Source organism: Mustelus asterias, chromosome 8 (genome assembly GCF_964213995.1).
Source record: "Mustelus asterias chromosome 8, sMusAst1.hap1.1, whole genome shotgun sequence".
Classification (NCBI taxonomy): Eukaryota; Metazoa; Chordata; class Chondrichthyes; order Carcharhiniformes; family Triakidae; genus Mustelus; species Mustelus asterias.
In genome coordinates, this window is record NC_135808.1 from 55026511 (window position 1) to 55049603 (window position 23093).

Sequence of the window (23093 nt, forward strand, 5' to 3'; positions counted from 1 at the left end):
GTTGAAGGATCCTTGGTGAATTCCTGAGGTGCACTTTGTAGATGGTAGACCCTGTTGCCAGTGTGCGAGGAAGGATTGAATGTTTGTGAATAGGGTGCCAATCAAGTGGGCTGTTTTTTCCTGGATGGTGTTGAGCTTCTTGAATGTTGTTGGAGCTGTGCTCATCCAGGTGAGTGGAGAGTATTCCATCATATTCTTGACTTGTACCAAGTAGATGGTGGATAGGCTTTGGGGAGTCAGGGGGTGAATTATTCCCCTCTGGATTCCGATGTCTCTGACCTGCGCTGGTCGTCATAGTATTTATCATAGAATCATATCATAGAAACCCTACAGTACAGAAAGAGGCCATTTGGCCCATCGAGTCTGCACCGACCACAATCCCACCCAGGCCCTACCCCCATATCCCAACATATTTACCCACTAAACCCTCTAACCTACGCATTCAGGACATTAAGGGCAATTTTTAGCATGGCCAATCAACCTAACCCGCACATCTTTGGACTGTGGGAGGAAACCGGAGCACCTGGGGGAAAGCCACACAGACACGAGGAGAATGTGCAAACTCCACACAGACAAGTGACCCAAGCCGGGAATCGAACCCAGGGACCTAGCTGTGAAGCAGCAGCGCTAACCACTGTGCTACCGTGCCGCCCCCCCACTGTGCTACCATGCCGAATATGTAGCTAGTCTAGTGTCCAGTTTCTGGTTAATGGTAATCCCTTGGATTTGGCAACTGGGATTCAGCGATGATAATGCCATTGAATATCAAGAGATGGTGGTTAGATTCTCCCCTGTTGGAGATGGTCATTGCCTGACACTTGTGTGGTGTGAATGTTACTCACCACTTGTCAATGCAGGATAATGTCTGTCAAGTTGTATTTTGCTTGGGGTTTTTCTTTCTGTAACTCCGGTTCACTGTTTAAAAATGAGGGTCGCTCATTTAAGACAGATGAGAATTTGTTTTCTCTGAGGTTTGTGTGTCTTTGGAACTCTCTTCCTCAAAAGGTGGTGGAAGGCAGAGCTAGACAGATTCCTAAGTAACAAGGGGGTGAAAGATTATCGAGTTAGGCAGGAATGTGACGTTGAGGTTACAATCAGATCAGCCATAATTTTATTGAATGATGTGCAGGCTCAAGTGGCCGACTCCTAATTTGTATGTTTGTGTCCCTTCATCCCTTTGTATGTTGCTGTATCTTTCGGAAATGAAAGGATAATCGTTGTAATTCACTGCATTAGGAGCGCACAAAGATTTTTGAACTAGTATTCAGAGACCAATGCCCTGGAGACCCAAGTGTTGAAATTTGAATTGAATAAAAACCAAGAATTTAAAAAAAGTCTATGAAATAATTGTCGTAAAAACCCATCTGGTTCACTAATGAATTTTGGGAAGAAAATCAGCTACCCTTACCTGGTCTGGCCTGCATATGACTCCAGACCCTCAGCAATGTGGTACACTCTTAAAATACCCCCTCAAAGGCAATTGGGGATGGGCAATAAATGCTGGCCAAGTCAGTGATGCCCACATCCCATTAAATAATTTTTAAAAAGTGCACATTGAATTTTCTTCTCACTCATGTGCCGAGTCACAGGTTCAATGAGTCAGCTCTTGTTAGAAACATAGAAACCCTACAGTACAGAAAGAGGCCATTCGGCCCATCGAGTCTGCACCGACCACAATCCCACCCAGGCCCTACCCCTATATCCCTACATATTTTACCCGCTAATCCCTCTAATCTACGCATCCCAGGACACTAAGGGGCAATTTGAACATGGCCAATCAACCTAACTCGCACATCTTTGGACTGTGGGAGGAAACCAGAGCACCCGGAGGAAACCCACGCAGACACGAGGAGAATGTGCAAACTCCACACAAACCCTGTTCTTGTAAATATGAGCTGTTGATCCTCGATTCGGTTCAGTATCTTTAGCCATATAAATGTCAGACTTACAATATGCAAAATTAGCCCAGTTGTACACTAATATTGTTGATCATTCCTTCTAAACTAGCACAGCCTGAAACTGAATTTTGTACCGGCAGAAAGAACAGGATCATAAGCAACTTGTGAATGTCTAAAGCAGATGTTCACTGTGTCACTGATTCTCCCAGTGATTCAAATGTGGGTGATGTTATAAAGCTCGTGAACAAACATGAAGTGACTCATTGTGTTATTAATACCTAGTTCATGGTTCATTGTAATACTTTGAGGTAATTTTTTAGTTCTGGGAAGGTTAAGGTTTAACTGTAGAAAACAAGATAATTGCAACTAGCTTGAAAATCAGCTTTGCAGGGAAAACCTTTTTCAAAAACCAGAAATTAAACCACCTCATTTTTAAAACGCTAATGAAGTTTGGAAGGGCATGAATGTCAGGATTATATCTATTGCATGTTTGGCTGATTGATATCCATTCCTTCTGTGGCAAAGGACATTTTAGCTTATATTTAAGAAAACCGCCAAGAGCAACACGGTTGTATGAGAATGGTAGGCCTGTTTAAGCACTGAACTCAATACTCATAAATTGAAGACTAACTTGCAATGGCAACAAGCAATTAGGAAGACAAAATGGTATGTTGGTCTGGATTGCAAGGTGATTTGAGTACAGAAGTAAAGAACTCTTACTGCAATTATATAGGACATTGCTGAGACTGCACCTGGAGTATTGTCCCGGCCAACATTCATCCCAAAATCAACACCACCAAAAACAGATTAAGTGGCATTTACCCTGCTGCTGGTGGGAACATCCTGAGGATCTGAAAGGGCATTCAGCCTTGGATCTTCAGGTAAGCGTTCTCCAAGGCGGCCTTCACGACACACGACAGCGCAGAGTCGCTGAGCAGAAACTGATAGCCAAGTTCCGCACACATGAGGACGGCCTAAACTGGGATGTTGGATTTATGTCACATTATCAGTAACCCCCACAGCTTGCCTCCTGGACTTGCAGAATTTCACTAGCTGTTCTGTCTGGAGACAATACACATCTCTTTAACCTGTGTTGAATGCTCCCTCCACCCACATTGTCTGTACATTTAAGACCTGGCTGGCTGTAGAGATTTGCATTCTAATCAGTTTTCTGTAATTTGATTTCTGTGTCTGTTTGCACTGTTTGAGAACAGATATCCACTCCATCTGACGAAGGAGCTGTGCTCCGAAAGCTTATGGTATTTGCTACCAAATAAACCTGTTGGACTTTAACCTGGTGTTGTGAGACTTCTTACTGATCTGAAAGGTGCCAGAAAGGCTAAAACAAGTTGTAATGACTAATGGATTGAGCACTCTCAACAGTTCAGTATCAGATGCCCTTTTTTATTCATTTGTGGTATGTGGGTACTGCTGGCTGGCCAGCATTTATTGCCCATCCCTAGTTGCCCAAGGTTGCTCCAATGTGGAGTCAACCACATTGCTGTGGCTCTGGAGACTCACGTAGTCCAGACCAGGTAAGGATGGCAGATTTCCTTCCCTAAAGGACATTAGTGAACTAGATGGGTTTTTCCAACAGTCGACAATGGTTTCATGGTCATCAGTGGATTCTTAATTCCAGAACATTAGCTGAGTTTCTGGATTAAGTCTAGTGATAATGCCATTAGGCCATTGCCTCCCAAGTTAGATCAAAACGTGTACAATATGTTGAAAACCATGGAAGCTGGAAGTTCCCAGCTTGTTTTCTGCACTCTGCATAGCTAATTCTAGCTGGAAGAGCAATTGGCTTCAATAGCCTGGTGGGACAAAATAGCTTGCTGATGCTGACATTAAGAATAGTGAATTACCGGAGAATTTTGTGGAGCTGTACTGCAATAAGAGTCAGCACCTTCAGGGAAAGGAAAGAAATTGGCCAAATCATCTCTGTAAAACATCTTTCCATCCCTTTCTCATTGTGAAGGAGTGCCTAGATCCGACTGGCACCTCAACATAGAATTAAGTTAGGTTGGCAATTTACAGTGAAATGAAGGGGGAAGGGATTGGGAATGGCAGTTGCTCTATAACCAGTTTGAAAAGTAACCATTGTGTAATGTTCAGACAGGGTCTGAATGTCACTTGTGACATTAATGGTGACAGAACCCCCTTTATCTCATTTCATGTGCATTACTACTGTGATATTTGCATCGCTTATATTCACTCTGTGCAGCTGCAGTGATTGAGATTATCAACATATTCCATAATTAAGCAATAAGTCAGTTGTGCTAAATTATTTTGAGTAGTCAATGTGCTAATTGAACTCTAGTAACGATTTTGTAAGTCTATGCTATAGAATTTAAGGTCTTTTAAAACCCATTCTTTTTTGGTTCACCTATATTTTTTTCATCTTTCTATATCCCTCTGATTTCCCTTTCTGTGACTGGAGAAATGAGTAGTCTAACAGATTCTTATTGTGTTCACAGACCTATCAGTGTTGATCTTGAGTAGCTGCTGGAAGGTATTCAATAGTGAAGTGGATTCATTCTTTCTCTGACATCTGCCATTCACATCTCCCTTCCTCTTTACTTTGCCCCTCCTCCCACACCTACACATCCAAGGCTGCCCTGCTAAAATTAGAGCTTGCTGCGATGTTTTTGTGACTGTGACAGTACCTTGCAATAGAATGGTGCGGTATCTTTGTGCTTCAGGGTGTTGTATAACATAATTATGTCTATATGATGGATCACAAAATGAAATTGTAAAGGTTAAAGTTTCACAATCCGAACCTATATATTTTGAGTTTCAAATGTTTTTCTTTGCCTCCTACCTTTTAGGTGTATCAGTGCTCGACCAGGAGAGACAGGAATGGATGTCACTAGCCGATGTACACTCGGTGACCCCAACAAATTACCTGAGGGAGTACCACAACCAGCCAGGATGCCATTCGTATCGGATAAACACCCTCGGCAGACTTTAGAAGTCATCAACCTCCTAAGGAAGCACCGGGAACTTTGCGATGTGGTGCTTGTTGTGGGCGCAAAAAAGATTTATGCACACCGTGTGATTCTGTCGGCCTGCAGCCCTTATTTTCGAGCCATGTTCACAGGTGAGCTTGCAGAAAGTCGCCAGACGGAGGTGGTGATCCGTGACATCGACGAACGTGCCATGGAGCTGCTGATTGACTTTGCTTACACATCTCAGATAACGGTAGAGGAGGGGAACGTGCAGACCTTGCTGCCGGCTGCTTGCCTTCTGCAACTGGCTGAGATCCAGGAGGCATGCTGTGAGTTTCTGAAGAGGCAACTTGATCCCTCCAACTGCCTGGGAATCAGAGCTTTTGCTGACACCCACTCCTGCAGAGAACTGCTGCGGATCGCTGACAAATTCACTCAGCACAACTTTCAAGAGGTAAGGGTTAATGAAAATAAACAAGGCCCATGTGACTTCAATGTAATTAAAGTTGAGCAGTTTAAGCAGTGGCCCTCATTGAGCTGCGGTTGTTATATTAATCCAAATTCAACAAGATGAAACAGATGTTATTTATTTGATAATATATTATATTTATCCAGTTTCCTTGCAGATTATAATTTTTTAGGAAGGACAGGAGGTGGGAGAAAATTATTTTATTTCTTGAAAGTCAGTTGAACATCACAGAAGTTACGTGAATTTTACAATTAGCTTATTTATTCAGCAATCTTAAATGGTAACGAAGACAGACTTGATTCTGGTCAAAATTCTGCATTTGCTTCTCCTGTAAATCATTTTCCAAGGACAAATGATTAATATGTGTCCTCCCCTGGTGTAAAAAGGACAGGTAATTTACTTGAGTCCTCTCTGGTCCTCTCAGGTTCCTCCTGAATGTTCCTCTCCGCCTTCCAATTTTTGCTCTCCTCCACAGCAGTGTGACTGGGAACTCAGAAAAATGGAAAGACCAAGTCCATGACTCTCATCTTTGTCTCGCTACATGATTGTGCTCCAAACTTCCATTGTGTACTTTGCCTCTTAACATGTTATGATGGTGCACTAGTGTTAGCATGATGCAACAATGAGGGTATAGATTTGTGTACAAGATTTTCCATTGAGTTTTTAGACATGGGTCTGCAATCTGTTTTTTAAAAAAAATCATTTTAAGGCAATGATGAACAAAAGCCATGTGGCATAGGGAAGCAAAATTGAAGATTGACCCTCTCTGGGGTGCTTAGGCACCTTTGAGTGGCTGAGAAAGGATGTCTTTAGCATAAACTATCCCACAGTACTGGCTTTCTTGTTTAGGAAAATGCCACAGTGAAATCTGAGAGTAAGAGTGAACATGGATGAAAGGGAACGCACAGTAGAAATCATTATAATCCATTAAACACCTGTTGTGTGTTGCTGAAATGGTCATTCTTCATGTGTGGGCCAGATGGAAAATTTTCAGGAAATATCCACGTTTTTCCTTCTCCAGCCAAAGTTACTGAAAACAAGAAGAGGAGAAACTTTTTTTTCTAAAGTTGAGTGGTGACTGGGTGGATGAAATCAAGCTTAGCATTTTTCCCGAGGCAAGAATGTACAGTTTAAACCTGGACTATTTTTGAATGTAAATTCTGTGGTTCATGTCAAATCACCTAGCATCAAAAATAGTTAAAATGATCACACAAAAAGGGTGCACAGATCAAAATTTTAACACTGAATTCTGCTTTCTGTGCTGACAGGACAGGTAATAGGATGTGAAAAGGTCATCAGCATACCTTTCTGCATTTTAAACCTTGCATCTGGTCATTTTAACATGTAATAGATTTTATGTTTGAATTCTGGTGAAGACTAGTGAACACTTAAAATGTTAAATCTAAGTTGTTGGTTTGCAGGTGATGGTAGACTGCTGTGTAGTTCCAGCATTTTCTGTTCTGATTTCAGCCCTTAAATTTTTGCTAAATATAATTTGGCTTTATGTGGGCAACTGGATTGTTGATTAGAGATGGTACTTTTTTGGAAAGGTCAGATTTCAGTTTAGATTTGGCTTGGACCCAGTGTTTAGGTATTTTGAGATGTGCTATATGTTCTCATTGAGGATAAAATGTTGCCCAAGCAGATATGTAGTAGGATCCTTAAGAGAATTCCTTCGATGGTGGGTTGAACTAAGTATGAACAATCCTGTAGTGCTGATGTGATTTGTAAGTGTCAAGCTTTATTGAAAGCTGTATATTCAGCACTTGTTATAAAAAAGAAAGTTAGGTAAATGTATTTATCTGCCTGAGCTTTCTATTCTTCCACTCAAATGCATTTTTAATATACAATCTATTAGGCTGTTCACCAATTGAGGGAATCATTGGGACTGAGACACTTTATGTTACTATTATGATTGGTTGCTAATTATCAATGCACGGGGTATCTTTTCTACATTCGACCCCCAGCTCTTACTTTGTTGGCAGCAGTATCGCTGTTCCACAGCAGAAAAAAGACCTTGAAGCTTCTTGTTTCTGTGGTTTCTTAAAATAATTAATTCTGTCTTTGAAACAAATGCTGTTGCTTTTTAAAATTTTATTTGTTTTGATATTTAAGTTGGTTCTTAGTATTGAGACACTCTGGGCCATTTTTCTATGTAAAGTTTGCTTGGGTCTATCTGTTGTTTTTCAATTGCTGCTGACAGTAATTTCAATTGCTGATGGCAGATCTAAAAAAATCCTGTAACCCCTTCCAGTCTTTGGCCTGTTGCAGATTCTTAAAATGTCTTCTGGAACGTCTCCAGCACTGAGGTGGTAAGATCTTTGAAGAACTTTGTGAAGGAGTTGAGATTTTAGAGTTTACTTTCCATTCAAAGCACAAGGGCAGGAAGTGTTTGGATCAGGTTGGTGCTGCGTTTCAGAAAGCAGCAACAGGTTGTTTGCAAGATCAGTGACTTGGCGTTAGTCAAAGTTCTCCATTACTTCATCAAATACATAATTCCTTGTATGTGAGTTGAAGCAGTGAGTGTTAACATTTTACTTGGTAATGTGGATGAAGAGATGCCTTATCCTTGACTGATATTTGCACGCACACATTTCAGTGGCAATTGTTGGTTGATGATGAGGAATTCTTCCTTTTGCGCCAGAAATGCTGTGTCTGACTATAATGTCTTAAATATTGTCTTGGCTCAGACTGGCTAACTTGTTTGAGAATGGGATCTATCTCACTCAGTACCACTATGGGTATCATTTGGTATGTCAGACCAATTCTTTTCTTTAGTGTTGTAACAGATATTGATCGAGTCTTCTGCTGAATGAGTTTGGTGACATGTTTATTTTAACCTTTATTCAAATTATTCTGTTATTAGAAGGAAGCAGTTCTAATGACAAAAATAAATTTGGTTCATAGTGTCACATGACACTATTTCACCCATTGTTCCCGTGCCAGCATTTTGCTACCCAGTTAGTCTCGTTCTCCTGCTCTTAGTTGTCGTTCTGCTTTTCAGTATATGTCAAATTTTCTTTTGGATCTGTTCATTTTTCACAGTACATTCCAGATCATCAGAACTAATTTCATAAAAATCATTCTTCCTCAGGTTATTTTGTTTATTGCTTTGAATCTGCTTCCTCTGGTTGCTGATCCCATTAGTAGTGAAAACAATTTCGCCTTCCTTTCTCTCGCAAAGCCTTTCATAATTTTGTACACCTCTGTTAAATCACTCATTAATCTTCTCTGCTCTAAGGAGAACAATCCAAACTTCTCGGCTCTCTCCACAAAACTGAAATACTTTACCCCTAATACCTTTCTAGTAATTCTACTCTGCACTCTTAGCTCCAAGACTTGTGCCCAGAAATGAACACAATACTACAAATGAGGCTTAACTGGTGATTTATAAAGGTTTAGCATAACTACTTTGCTTTCAGACTCTGTATCCACTTTAAAGAAAGCCTCAGATCTTAAATGCTTTATCAACTTATCCTACTACTTTCAAAGATTTGTGTATATAAACATTAGCTCTCTCTCTTCCTTAAAATTGTGTCTTTAGTTTATATTGGTTAGGATACTTAAGTAGCACAGTGGGCTGGAAGACATCAGCCTTTGGTGGGACTCGCAACTGACGTGCGGCTGATCACAAGTCTCTGAGGCCCTTTTTTTTTACCAATTTCTATTTGATTATTCTGGAGGGTATTCTCCAGGCTCGCCCCCCCGGTTTCCACCAGTGGAGTTTATAAACTGCTCCCCAACAACGGGGAACAGGTGCACTCACCCTTCTGGTGGGGCGTTTGAAGCCCTCCCCCCTCCCCCGAAGTCAGGGAAAGGGGATGCAACTTATCCAGTCTGGCACTACCCACCAGGCACACTGGCACTGCCCAAGGGATACTGGGCAGTGCCAAGGGGGCAGGGTCAGCATGGTATGGCATACTGGAGGGCGGGGCCTATGGGGGTTGATCAGTGATGGTGGGAGAGACCTCCTGCCATTCTGCAATAGAATCAGTGGGGGAGGGCTTGAGGGGGCAATTGGGGCTGGCCATGGGATGGGGGAAAGATCTGGGCTGGCCCAGTGGGGATCCAGTAGGCCGGCGATCGGGGCGGAGGAGTGTGTTCAGGATGCCAGCAATTGGGGAGAAGAGGGCCTAAGAAAAAATGGGAAGGCCAGTGATCACGAGGCCGGCGATTGGGGTGGCGGCGGGGGCAGTGCGCATGTGCTGATCTCCCCATTGACCGATCCATACGCAGTGCTCACTCAGCCGCTTATTCCGGCCTCTTGAGCAGAATGAGGCCCTGACCCCGCTTAACAGCGTGAATCCTTCTCAGGCACACTCTGATGCACAGAGTGTCGGAGGCTCGATCAGGTAAGTATGCCCAAAAAACAGGCGGGAATTTCTCCCATTTTCTCGCACATTGGGTACTTAGTTCTTTTGGGGGGAGAATCCCGGCCATTGCCTCTCCTCATTCTTCCTTCCAAAATGTATCACTTCACAATTCTCTGCACTAAATTTCATCCACTGTATAATTATAGAAATTTGCTGCACAGAAGGAGGCCACTCGGCTCATTGTGTTTGTGCCAACCGATAGAGTTTTTCAGCTCTTAATGTGTAGCCTTGTGGGTTACAGAATTTCATGTGCATATCCAATTATTATTTAAATTTGATGAGGGTTTCTACCTCTACTACACTTTCAGGCAGTGTGTTCCAGATCTCCCATTCCATGCGAGTTAGACAGATTTTCGATCTACAAGGGAATCCAGGATACAGAAGAAACCATGCAGGCAGAAATTCAGAATAATGCTACTTGGGAGCCATTTTTGTTCCCAATAAAGAGGTAGACTTTGTAGTCAAATAGATGAACTGAAATATTCAATATCCTGTTCGTGAAACTCCTAGATGTGTAGGGAACACTTGCTGTAGGTGTATAACTTGTATTTTCAACTTGGCAGGAGTAAAAGAGAGGTCTCAATTTTCAGAAAAGCTGGCTTGCTTGTTCACCTGTTTTCCCCATGTGAAATCAAAGTTCTTGAAAGTCTTGATAACATACATTCCACTCCTGTGTTCCACAGGCAGTCTTAACTATTTGCTGCGGCTGAAAATTAAAAGACTGAGAGGATATATATATTTTTTAAAGCATTACTGCTAAGTTCCTATCATTCGGGGTGATGGATCATTTGAAGTGTGTTGCAAATATTGCTCCAACAGCTGTTGGCATTAGAAAATATCTTCTTTATTTGAAGAAATCTGGCATTGAAGCAGTGCTCTGTACATCCCAATCCTTGATTAAAACCTGTGGTTTTTTTTAATCCTCTTGCTTTCAGGTAATGGAGAGTGAGGAGTTTATGTTGTTACCAGCCAATCAACTGATTGATATAATTTCCAGTGATGAGTTGAATGTGCGGAGTGAGGAGCAGGTTTTTAACGCAGTCATGGCCTGGGTCAAATACAGCATTCAAGAGCGACGTCCACAGCTTCCCCAGGTAGGCCACTGTCCTGTTGTAAATTTGAACCCTTTTAGTTGGGTTTGAAAAGCTATAATTCAATTAAGGTGTTTTGTTCCTAGTTCCAATGCAGCACAGAGCCGTGCTGCGTGCTAACCAACCCATTTACCTCTGCTGTAATTAGAAAGCTGCTCTTAATCCCTCGTAAGAGTTTTAACAACGCCAGGTTAAAGTCCAACAGGTTTATTTGGTAGCAAATGCCATTAGCTTTCGGAGCGTTCGGCGGTCACGGGCATTCAGCCTCTGATCTTCGGGTAAGCGTTCTCCAAGGCGGCCTTCACGACACACGACAGCGCAGAGTCGCTGAGCAGAAACTGATAGCCAAGTTCCGCACACATGAAGACGGCCTAAACTGGGATGTTGGGTTTATGTCACACTATCAGTAACCCCCACAGCTTGCCTCCTGGACTTGCAGAATCTCACTGGCTGTCCTGTCTGGAGACAATACACATCTCTTTAACCTGTGCTTAATGCTCCCTCCACTCACATTGTCTGTATCTTTAAGACCTGGTTGGCTGTAGAGGTTCGCATTTTAATCAGTATTCTGTAACTTGATTTTGTGTCTCTGTACCTTGTTGAGAGCTGATTTCCACTCCATCTGACGAAGGAGCGGTGCTCCGAAAGCTAATGGCATTTGCTACCAAATAAACCTGTTGGACTTTAACCTGGTGTTGTTAAAACTCTTACTGTGTTTACCCCAGTCCAACACTGGCATTTCCACATCTTAATCCCTCTGTCCAGGGCCAGCCATGTGTTGAAGTTATTAGTGACCAAAGTGTGAGCATGGATTTAAGGTAGGTTATTTTAGGTGAAACAAATGCTTCAATATTTAAGGAAAATAAAATGTAAAGATTCCATGGTAGTTTTAGGCAAGAAATAAAGACTTACATTTATATAGCACCTGTCATAATCTCAGGAGAAACTAAAGCACTTTCACAACAAAACTTTCTTAGCCTTAAATGTAGCTGAAATATTAAATGCAGGATAATTCCATAGCAGTTGGTGCAATTACCATGAATTGTGACGTAACCAATCTCTTTTAGAGCATAAAATTCCTGTTTCTTTTTAAATGTATCTCTAAATCAAGTGCTTATTCTTGGATTGAGATGTCTTGCTGTCAGATCTGTGGCACTGCAGTAACTTTTTATAACTATCCCATAGGACATGTACAAAACCGGTCGGACTAGTTTATATTCTGGTCGTCTTTTTGGATTGCTCCTGTACCTGGCCTCCATTTGGTTTTTCATTCTAGCATTGACAGCAAGGGCACAATGGGCCCATTTGTATTCTAAGTTTCTATGGTTGCACCCTGAATTAGGAACTGGATTTTCAGAAATCAGAGTGAACTTGCAACTTGTGGTACCGCACACCGGTGCCTAAACATTTTGCAGCTTCCATATGCCCTGGATTTTGTTAGTTTTAATAATTGAAATCAGCTGCATAAGCCTGCTGCACAATTCTCAGCAATAGATAATAAGTTGGGTATGTTTCATAATGGCTTTTATCCTAGTTGGACAAATAAATAATTGGGCATCCTAAATTTATAATTGTCATATAGATGTGCAATTGTGGATACATTCAAAATACTAAGCTGGTTGAGATACCCCAGTTGTTCTGCATGTTTGAAGCTGCAATTGCCTTATTTTGTTGGTTTCTTTCCCTGTCAGGCTTTCAGAGAAATAAATTTTAGAGGTGACTCAAACATTGATAGAAACCAAAGCATGGATTTGGCTGTGCCATGGTTCGGGAACACAGCTTAATGTGGGCTAATGTAATCTAAAGAGGGAACAAATTCACTTCAAAAAAAGTAGAAGACTAAAATATTACTGACAGCAATTTAGTTCCATTACGTTGTTAGATGTACATATGAAGTGTTGTTTAATGAAAATTGTCACTTAATTGAAACAGTGTCTGGGATTCATGACAGATATTCTTGCTCTCGCTCTCTCTCTCATATGCAGGCATTAACATATACAAAACTGACTATAAAAGCTTCTATAGATATGTAACGTCTACCCTGTCTATTCCTGTTAGAATTTTCTATATTTCTATGAGATCCCCTCTCACTCTTCTAAACTCCAATGTACATAATCCTAAGCGACTTAGTCTGCTCTCATATGACAGACCTGATATCTGAGGAATCAGCCTGGTAAACCCTCGCTGTACTCCTTCTATAGCAAGGACATCCTTCTTTAGATAAGAACACCAAAACTATGTAAAAAGATTTACAATTAGAAACGGGAGAATTCATAACACGGGACAAACAAATGGCTGAGGAACTAAAGTTACACTTTGCATGGACTTAGAAAGGGAAAATCATGCTTGACGAATCAATTGGAATTCTGCACGGATGTAACTAGTAGAGTTGACCATAGAAAACCGTTGGATGTGGTTTATTTAGGCTTTTAAAAGGCTTTTGACAAGGTCTCACATAGCAGACTACTACGTAAAAGTGAAGTGCATGAGATTGTGGATAGTGTCTTGTCTTGATGGAAATAGGAAGGCAGATTGTTATCTGAATGGGTGTAAATACTCAGCGAGAACTTTGGGCCCTTGTGCATCAGTTGCTGAAAGTAAGTATGTAGGTACAACAGGCAGTAAAAAAGGCAAATAGAATTCCAAATCATGAATATAGTGCGAACAGTTGGGGGTCCCAGCACAGAAAGATCCCTGTGGTACCCCACTAGTCACTGCCTACCAACCGGAAAAAGACCCACTTATGCCAATTCTGCTTCCTATCTGCTAACCAGCTTTCTATCCATCTCAATTTTAATTTGTCTATAAATACAATTTACTGCAATTGTTGATTCCACACCTGGAGTATTTTGTGTAGTTTTGGTATTCTTATCTGAAGAAGGATGTCCTTGCTATAGAGGGAGTACAGTGAAGGTTTACCAGGCTGATTCCTGGGATATCAGGTCTGTCATATGAGGAGAGACTAAGTCACTTAGGATTATGTACATTGGAGTTTAGAAGAGTGAGAGGGGATCTCATAGAAACTTAGAAAATTCTCGCAGGAATAGACAGGATAGATTCAGAATGTTTCTGATTGTGGGGTAGTCCAGAACTAGAGATCATAGTTTGAGGATAAGGGGTAAACCTTTTCGGACTGGGGTGCGGAGAAATTTCTTCACCCAGAGGGTGGTGAATCTGTGGAATTCAGTAATTGGTTGAGGCCAAAATGTGGTGTAATTTCAAGTAGAAATTAAATATAGTTCTTGGGGCTGAAGGGATCAAGGGATTTCGGGGGAAGGTGGGGTCAGGATATTGAATTTGATGATCAGCCATGGTCAAAATGAGTGGCGCAGAAGGCTTGAAGGGTCGAATGGCCTACTCCTGCTTCTAGTTTCTATGTTAACACAGCTGATTTTGATAAAATTCTTCTATGGATGAACCACATCGAGTACATTCACCCATTCAGTGTGTTTACTATTTTATTATGTGTCTGTGTTTCAGAATTTTAATGAAATAGTTTTGTGCTTGAGCATTCAAAAACTGTTTGTGAAATACAGGGGTACCCATTAATTAAGGAAAATAAGTTTTACATTTATTCCTGCAATTACTGACACAAACTTATGCTTGAGGGGCGATTGCGAAATCTCAAATTCTAAATGTAAGATATTGATTTCTTGATATATATTTGCTCTTTAGCTTTCCTATCAAATGCATGTTTCTGTTGTTCACCTTTTTTTTCCCCCCCAAGGCTAGTACTACTTCCTGGTAATCTTCTCTCTTCCTCAGTTGTACTACTTGCCTGAGCTGAGCAGATGTTTCAAGGCTTCAACTATATTGCAGAGCCAATTGCTAGGAGGTGCTAGATAGGTTGCAAGGGGCAAAGGGATCACTGCTTGACACATCCCCACAGTGACAATGTTGAGATTGGAAGCAGCAGTATTGAGGGTTACAAGCGTGAACTCAAGTCCTGACACTCTAAAACACTGCATGTTGGGAGTTCAGTCCGTAGTACCAAAATGTAAATCAGTCCTTGATAAAGTAAGCTGTCGCCAATATGTTGGCATTGGGAGCTATTGATTGAAATAATTTTTATTGTTTTTTTTCATTTTAGGTATTGCAGCATGTTCGCTTGCCACTGCTCAGTCCCAAGTTTTTAGTAGGTACAGTTGGATCTGACCCCCTCATTAAGAGCGATGAGGAGTGCAGGTATGGTTCCTTTAGTTCTCTGTTAATCTGCATATAACTTAATGCCACAGCATTTTTCCACAGGTACTTTTTAAGTCGCTTCGATGTATTTAGATATCCACAAATGAAGATTTGTTCAAAGATCCAAAACATAAGTCACTGCACAAAAAATCTCTGGTAGAAGCTTGTATTCAATCAGCAGATAGTGAGCGACTGATTTCAGCAGCCTTTTCTTGGCGAGGTGCATGTAAAGGCCAGAAACATCTAAGCCAGATGAGAGGCATTATCAGTTGCACAGTTGCTGATGGCTGGTTTTGCAGCAGAATTGACAGAGGCAGGGGCAGATTGTTTTTTGTCCTAGCTGAGATTAGGCTGTGATTTTTAACTGTACAAACTAAGTGGTGTGACATGGCTTTTAAGTACAGGTTCACATCTGTTGAGTTAACGTTCCAACTCAGCTGTTTGAAGTGTAGAAAACGGGAGAGGAGAAATGGAAGCATGGGGAAAGAGAGAGGAAATTATAAACTAGTTATTATCATACTGTGATGTTGATGCAGCTCTTATGAATAGCAATTTGAGAGGAGGTCTTCTGCTTGCAAAAGAACCAAAAAGAGATTTCTTTTAAATGGGGGAGGGTATTCAGCACTTGTGTAATACATTCTCTTTGAGACAATATTACATGAATCTCAGTGAGTGAAGTGTAGGGTGCAACTGGATAAACAGATGTTATGCAGTAATTAAAATAGACACTTCTTACAAACAGCGTGGTATTAATAACACTGCTGAGTTGAGAGAATGATTTGGTTCACACACTCCTAATGCTTGTCAGTACTTAACACTTTACTCACTGGGGAGCACTCTACATCAATGGAATTTAATACTAATCCTGACAGCTGAAGTTTATAATCTGTGAAAACCATGCAAGTCAACCAAGTAAAATGGGTAATTTTTGGATTATAGATTTTTCAGTTATCCATGTTTCGTGGTTTTGTTATTTTATCTAAGCTAAATTTTAATTAATTGTCTATAAATACATCCCTGGCCCATTCATTCTGATAACCTATTAATAACTTTCCCTTTAATAGAATGATTTGTCTGTCAGGAGTTTGCAGTGGCAACCTTGGCATTGCTCACAATGTCAGAGGATATGGTAACAAGCAATGGCCGAGCTATGACCAGAAATAAGCTTAACCCTGAGAGGAAATGTGCGTTTTAAGCACAAGGTAGAAAAGATGCAAAAGATAGCTACAATTCCTTTTTTGTTTGCTGTTGAGAGGGTGATTTTTTTTTTTCATTCGTAGGACATAGGCCAGTGTTTGTTGCCCATCCCTAGTTGCCCTTGAGAAGGTGGTGGTGAGCCACCTTTTTGAATCGCTGCAGTCTGTGTTCTGTGGGTTGACCCACAATGCCGTTAGGGAGGGAATTTCAGGATTTTGACCCAGCGACTGAGAAGGACCGGTGATATATTTCCAAGTCAGGACGATGAATGACTTGGAGGGCAACTTGCAGGTGGTGGTGTCCCCATGTATCTGCTGCCCTTGTCTTCAAGATGGGAGTTGGCCATGAGTTTGGAAAGTGCTGTCTAAGGAGGGTATCAAATTGAAAGAAAATGCACACAAAGTGGCAAAGATTAGTGGGAAACTAGAGGATTGGGAAATCTTTAAAGGTCAACAAAAAGTCAAGAAAAAAGCTATAATGAAAAGCAAGATGGACTATGAGAGTAAACTAGTTCATAATATAAAAACAGACAGCAAACGTTTCTACAAATATATAAAACGAAAAGAATAGCTAAAGTAAACATTGGTCCTTTAGAGGATGAGAAGGGGGGATGTAATAACTGGAAATGAGGAAACGGCTGAGGCATTGAACAGGTATTTTGTGTCGGTCTTCACAGTGGAAGACACAAATAACGTGCCAAAAATTGATAACAAGAAGGCTAGGGCAGGTGATGACCTCAAAACTATCCTTACCATGAAAGAGGTAATGTTGGGCAAGCTAATGGGGCTAAAGATAGACAAGTCTCCTGGTCCTGATGACATGCACCCCAGGGTACGAAAAGAGATGGTGGGAGTAATAGCAAATGCACTAGTGGTAATTTACCAAAATTCGCTGGACTCTGGGCCGTTTCTGGCAGATTGGAAAACAGCAAATGTGACCCCGCTATTTAAAAAAGGAGGTAGACAAAAGGCAGGTAACTATAGGCTGGTTAGCTTAACTTCTGTCGTAGGGAAAATGCTTGAATCTTATCATCAAGGAAGAAATAGTGAGATTTCTGGATATAAATTGTCCCATTGGCAAGACGCAGCATGGGTTCATGAAGGGCAGGTCATGTTTGACTAATTTGGTGGAATTCTTTGAGAACATTACATGCGCAGTGGACAATGGGGAACCTGTGAATGTGGTGTATCTGGATTTCCAGAAGGCATTCGGCAAGGTGCCGCACCAAAGGCTGCTGCACTGCTGTTTCACAGCGCCAGGGACCCGGGTTCAATTCCCAGCTTGGGTGACTGTCTGTATGGAGTTTGCATATTCTCCCCATGTCTGCGTGGGTTTCCTCCGGGTGATCCAGTTTCCTCCCACATTCTGAAAGACATGCTGGTTAGGTGCATTGACCCAAACAGGTGCTGGACTGTGGCGGCTAGGGGAAGTTCACAGTAACTTCATTGCAGTGTTACTGTAAGCCTTACTTGTGACACTAATAAATAAACTTTAAAGATAAAGGTGTAGGCTGTTACGGGTAATGTATTAGCATGGATAAAGGATTAGTTAACAGAAAGAAAAGAGTGGGGATGAATGGATGTTTTTCTGGTTGGCGATCAGTGACTAGTGGTGTGCCTCCGGATCAGTGTTGGGACCACAAATTTTTTATGATTTACATAGGTGATTTGGAGTTGAGAACCAAGTGTAGTGTGTCAAAATTCACAGATGACACTAAAATGAGTGGCAGAGCAAAGTGTGCAGAGGATGCTGAAAGTCTGTAAAGGGACAGAGATAGTCTAAGTGAGTGGGCAAGGGATTGGCAGATGGAGTACAATGTTGGTAAATGTGAGGTCATCCATTTTGGTAGGAATAATATCAAAATGAACTATTATTTAAATGGTAAAAAATTGCAGCATGCTGCTGTACAGAGGGACTTGGGTGTCCTTGTGCAAGAATCACAAAAAGTTGGTTTGCAGGTGCATCAGGTAATTAAGAAGGCAAATGGAATTTTGTCCTTCTTTGCTGGAGGGATAGAACATAGAACATTACAGCGCAGTAAAGGCCCTTCGGCCCTCGATGTTGCGCCGACCAGTGAAACCAATCGAAAGCCCCTCTAATCTATACTATTCCAATATCATCCATATGTTTATCCAATAACCATTTGAATGCTCTTAATGTTGACGAGTCCACTACTGCTGCAGGCAGGGCATTCCACACCCTTACTACTCTGAGTAAAGAACCTACCTCTAACATCTGTCCTATATCTCTCACCCCTCAATTTAAAGCTATGTCCCCTCGTGTTAGCCATCACCATCCGAGGAAAAAGGCTCTCACTATCCACCCTATCTAATCCTTTGATCATCTTGTAAGCCTCTATTAAGTCACCTCTTAACCTTCTTCTCTCTAACGAAAACAACCTCAAGCCCCTCAGCCTTTCCTTATACGATTTTCCCACCATACCAGGCAACATCCTGGTAAATCTCCTCTGCACCCTTTCCAACACTTCCACATCCTTCCTATAATGCGGCGACCAGAACTGTACGCAATACTCCAAATGCGGCCGCACCAGAGTTTTGTACAGTTGCAACATGACCTCCTGGCTCCGAAACTCAATCCCTCTACCAATAAAAGCTAATACACCGTATGCCTTCTTAACAACCCTATCGACCTGGGTGCCAACTTTCAGGGATCTATGCACATGGACACCCAGATCCCTCTGCTCATCCACACTACCAAGTATCTTACCATTAGCCCAGTACTCTGTATTCCTGTTACTCCTTCCAAAGTGAATCACTTCGCACTTTTCTGCATTAAACTCCATTTGCCACCTCTCAGCCCAGCTCTGCAGCTTATCAATGTCCCTCTGTAACCTGCCATTTCCCTCCGCACTGTCTACAACTCCACCGACTTTAGTGTCATCCGCAAATTTACTAACCCATCCTTCTATGCCCTCATCCAGGCCATTAATAAAAATGACAAACAACAGTGGCCCTAAAACAGATCCTTGCGGTACACCACTAGTAACTGAACTCCAGGATGAATATTTCCCATCAACCACCACCCTCTGTTTTCTTCCAGCTAGCCAATTCCTGATCCAAACCACTAAATCACCCTCAATCCCATGTGTCCGTATTTTCTGCAAAAGCTTACCATGCTTTGCTGAAATCCATATACACCACATCAACCGCTTTACCCTCATCCACCTCTTTGGTCACCTTCTCAAAGAACTCAATAAGGTTTGTGAGGCACGACCTACCCTTCACAAAACCGTGCTGACTATCCCTAATCAAATTATTCCTTTCCAGGTGATTATAAATCCTATCTTTTATAATCCTTTCCAATACTTTGCCCACAACAGAAGTAAGGCTCACCGGTCTATAATTACCAGAGTTGTCCCTACTCCCCTTTTTGAACAAGGGGACAACATTTGCTATTCTCCAGTCTTCTGGCACTGTTCCAGTAGACAGTGACGACCCAAAGATCAAAGCCAAAGGCTCTGCAATCTCCTCTCTAGCCACCCAGAGAATCCTAGGATAAATCCCATCCGGCCCAGGGGACTTATCTATTTTTACCCTTTCCAGAATTGCTAACACCTCCTCCCTATGAACCTCAATCCCATCCAGTCCAACAGCCTGCATCTCAGTACTCCCCCCGACACTGTCCCTCTCCAGTGTGAATACTGACGAAAAATATTCATTTAGTGCCTCTCCTATCTCTTCAGACTCCACGCACAACTTCCCACTCCTGTCCTTGACTGGCCCTAATCTTACCCTAGTCATTCTTTTACTCCTGACATACCTATAGAAAGCTTTAGGGTTTTCCTTGATCCTACCTGCCAAAGACTTCTCATGTCCCCTCCTGGCTCTTCTTAACTCTTTCTTTAGGTCCTTCCTGGCTAACTTGTAACTTTCAAGCTCCCTAACTGAGCCTTCACATCTCATCCTTACATAAGTCTCCTTCTTCCTCTTCACAAGAGATTCAACCTCCTTAGTAAACCACGGTTCCCTCACACGTCTGCTTCCTCCCTGCCTGACAGGTACATATTTATCAAGGACGCATAGTAGCTGTTCCTTGAACAAGTTCCACATTTCAATTGTGCCCATCCCCTGCAGTTTCCTTCCCCAACCTATGCCAGCGAAACCTCGCCTAATCGCTTCATAATTTCCTTTCCCCCAGGTATAACTCTTGCCCTTTGGTATATACCTATCCTTTTCCATAGCTAAGGTAAACGTAATCGAATTGTGGTCACTGTCACCAAAGTGCTCACCTACCTCCAAATATAACACCTGGCCTGGTTCATTACCCAGTACCAAATCCAATGTGGATGGAGTTTAAAAACAGTGAGGTTATGTTGCAGCTGTATAAGGTGCCGGTGAGACCACACGTGGAATACTGTGTACTGTTTTAGTCTCCTTACTTGAGAGAGGATATACTGGAACTGAAGGGGGTGCAGAGGAGATTCACTAGGTTGATTCCGGCGTTGAGAGGGTTGGCTTATGAGGAGAGACTGAGTAGACTGGGGCTATACTCATTGGAATTCAGAAGAATGAGGGGAAATCTTATAGAAACATATAAGATATGAAAGGAATAGGTAAGATAGAAGCAGGGAAGTTGTTTCCACTGACAGGTGAAACTAGAACTAGGGGGCATGGCCTCAAAATAAGGGGGAGCAGATTTAGGACTGAGTTGAGGAGGAACTTCTTCACCCAAAGGGTTGTGAATCTGTGGAATTCCCTGCCCAGTGAAGCAGTTGAGGCTACCTCATTGAATGTTTTTAAGGCAAGGATAGATAAATTTTTGAACAGTATAGGAATTGCGGATTATGGTGAGCGGGCGGGTAAGTGGAGCTGAGTCCACAAAAAGATCAGCCACGAGGGGCTGAGTCCACAAAAAGATCAGCAGGCTCGAGGGGCCAGATGACCTACTCTTGCTCCTAGTTCTTATGTTCTTCTTTTGCTTTTTGGTGAATTGCTGCAGTGCATCTTGTAGATAGTACACACTGCTGCTACTGAGCAGCAGTGGTGGAGGAATTGAATGTTTGTAGATGTGGTGCCAGTCAAGCGGGGCTGCTTTGTCCTGGATGGTGTCAAGCTTCTTGAGTGTTATTGGAGCTGCACCCATCCAGGCGAGGTGGTGAGTATTCCATCACACTCCTGACGTGTGCCTTGTGGATGGTGGACAGGCTTTGGGGAGTCAGGAGGTGAGTTACTCGCCGCAGTGTTCCTAGCCTCTGACCTGCTCTTGTAGCCGGTGTTTATGTGGCGAGTCCAGTTCAGTTTCTGGTCAATGGTAACCCCAAGGTTACCATTGGCGACCCCAAGATTCATGGTGCTTTAATTGATACCTCCTGAATTAACATTTTGCTAGCTATTGTCCAAAACTATGTAATTTTCTAATATCAGATGCTGGATTAGGTGAAATAAATTAATATGTCACTGACTTTCTATTGGTGTAGTTGTAGGATTAGATGGTTAATCAAAGATTTGCTCAAATTCTTGTATTGTGAAAAGAATTGTTCAAATTCTCAGTCTTGTGTTTTCCAAAGGCTCAGATGACAATTGTGTCATGTGAACTTTACCAGAAGGAAACTGGAAATCTTTAACAGCACAAAGAAAATAAATTACTTTCTGTTGTTCATCATTACGACAACTATCACAGAACGACAGAATTGTTACAGCACAGAAGGAGGCCATTCAGCCTATTGTGTCTGCATCGACCCTCCAAATTCACCTAGTGCCGTTTCCTAGTGCTCACTAGTCTCTTGCACAAGGTGATGCATCTTCTCAGCTGTCTAAGCTGTCGAGACCCCTCAGTACCTTCAATATTTTAATATCACCTCTCATTCCAATGGATACAGGCCTAATCTGTCCAAACTTTCCTCATAAGATTATCCTAGAACCAGTAAAGTGAACTTTTTCATTGAACTGTTTCTAATGCAATTATGTCCCTTCTTACATAAAGAGACCAAAGCTGTACACAGTACTCTGGATGTGGTCTCACCAATGTTCTGTACAGCTGTAGTAAAACCTCCCTACTTTTACATTCCATTCTCCTTGCAGTGAATGATGATATTTGACTTGACTTCCTGATCAGTTGCTGTATTTCCATACTATCTTTTTGTGAATCATGTACCAGGACACACACAACCCTTTGTACCTCAGAATTCTGCAATCTCTCTCCATTTAAATTACTGTATGTTTTATTAGCTGCACCCTCAAATTGTTCTGCCACCTTCAATGAGCTACGTCCGTATACACCAAGGTCTCTCTGCTGCTGTATCTTTTTTAGAATTGTCCCCTATATTTTATGCTGTCTTTTTTTTCTTCCTCCTTCATATTTCTCTGCATTGAACTTCATCTGCTACCTGTCCGTCCCATTCCACAAACTTTTCCATGTCCTTTTTCAAGTCCTCCCCATGGTTCACAATGTTTCCAAGTTATGAATCATCTGAAAACTTTGAAATTGTGCCCATATACCAAGGTCTAGGTAATTAATATGTAACATGAAGAACAGGAGTCCTAACACTGACTGCTAGCGAACTGCACTATAAACCTTCCACCAGCCTGAAAAACATCCATGAACCACTACATTCTGTTTCCTGTCACTCAGCCAATTTCATATCCATTTTCCTTTTATTCCATGAGGTCAAATTTCACCCACAAGTCTGTTGTTGTGCTGCATTGTATAAAGTGCCTTTTGGAAATCAATGTATGCCACATCAACAGCACTGCCATTTTCAACCCCCTCTGTTACCTTCAAAAAACTCCAGTGAGTTAGTTAAACCTTATTATCCCTGAACAAACCCATACTGGCTTTTCTTAATTAATCCACATTTGTTCACATGTCCATTAATTTTGTCCAAAATTATTGTTTCCAGAAGTTTCCCCACCACCAAAGCTGAACTGAGTGTCCTATAGTTGATGGGCTTATCTTTGCAGTCTTTTTTTTTG

At 41.8% G+C, this 23093-nt stretch overlaps 2 protein-coding genes across 11 annotated transcripts in view; one reads left to right on the top strand and one right to left on the bottom strand.

Annotated features, from left to right (window-relative positions):
- ankrd45 (ankyrin repeat domain 45) overlaps nt 1-5016 on the bottom strand; it is a 61782-nt gene extending 56766 nt beyond the window's left edge. The window contains exons 1-2 of the mRNA XM_078217987.1: nt 4720-5016; nt 843-1033 (exon numbers count right to left, since the gene is read on the bottom strand). The gene's annotated coding sequence lies outside the window, so the exon portion shown is untranslated. The remainder of the gene's footprint in view (nt 1-842; nt 1034-4719) is intronic.
- klhl20 (kelch-like family member 20) overlaps nt 1-23093 on the top strand; it is a 93670-nt gene that overhangs the window by 41044 nt on the left and 29533 nt on the right. For 8 of the 10 annotated variants that reach the window (XM_078217978.1, XM_078217975.1, XM_078217984.1 and 5 more), the window contains 3 exons: nt 4727-5300; nt 10624-10782; nt 14870-14964. In XM_078217978.1, the coding sequence (XP_078074104.1) occupies nt 4727-5300; nt 10624-10782; nt 14870-14964 (828 nt within the window). Of the gene's footprint in view, nt 1-4494; nt 4579-4726; nt 5301-10623; nt 10783-14869; nt 14965-23093 lie in introns of those variants that run through there. The other 2 variants (XM_078217982.1, XM_078217986.1) reach the window with 1 other exon arrangement.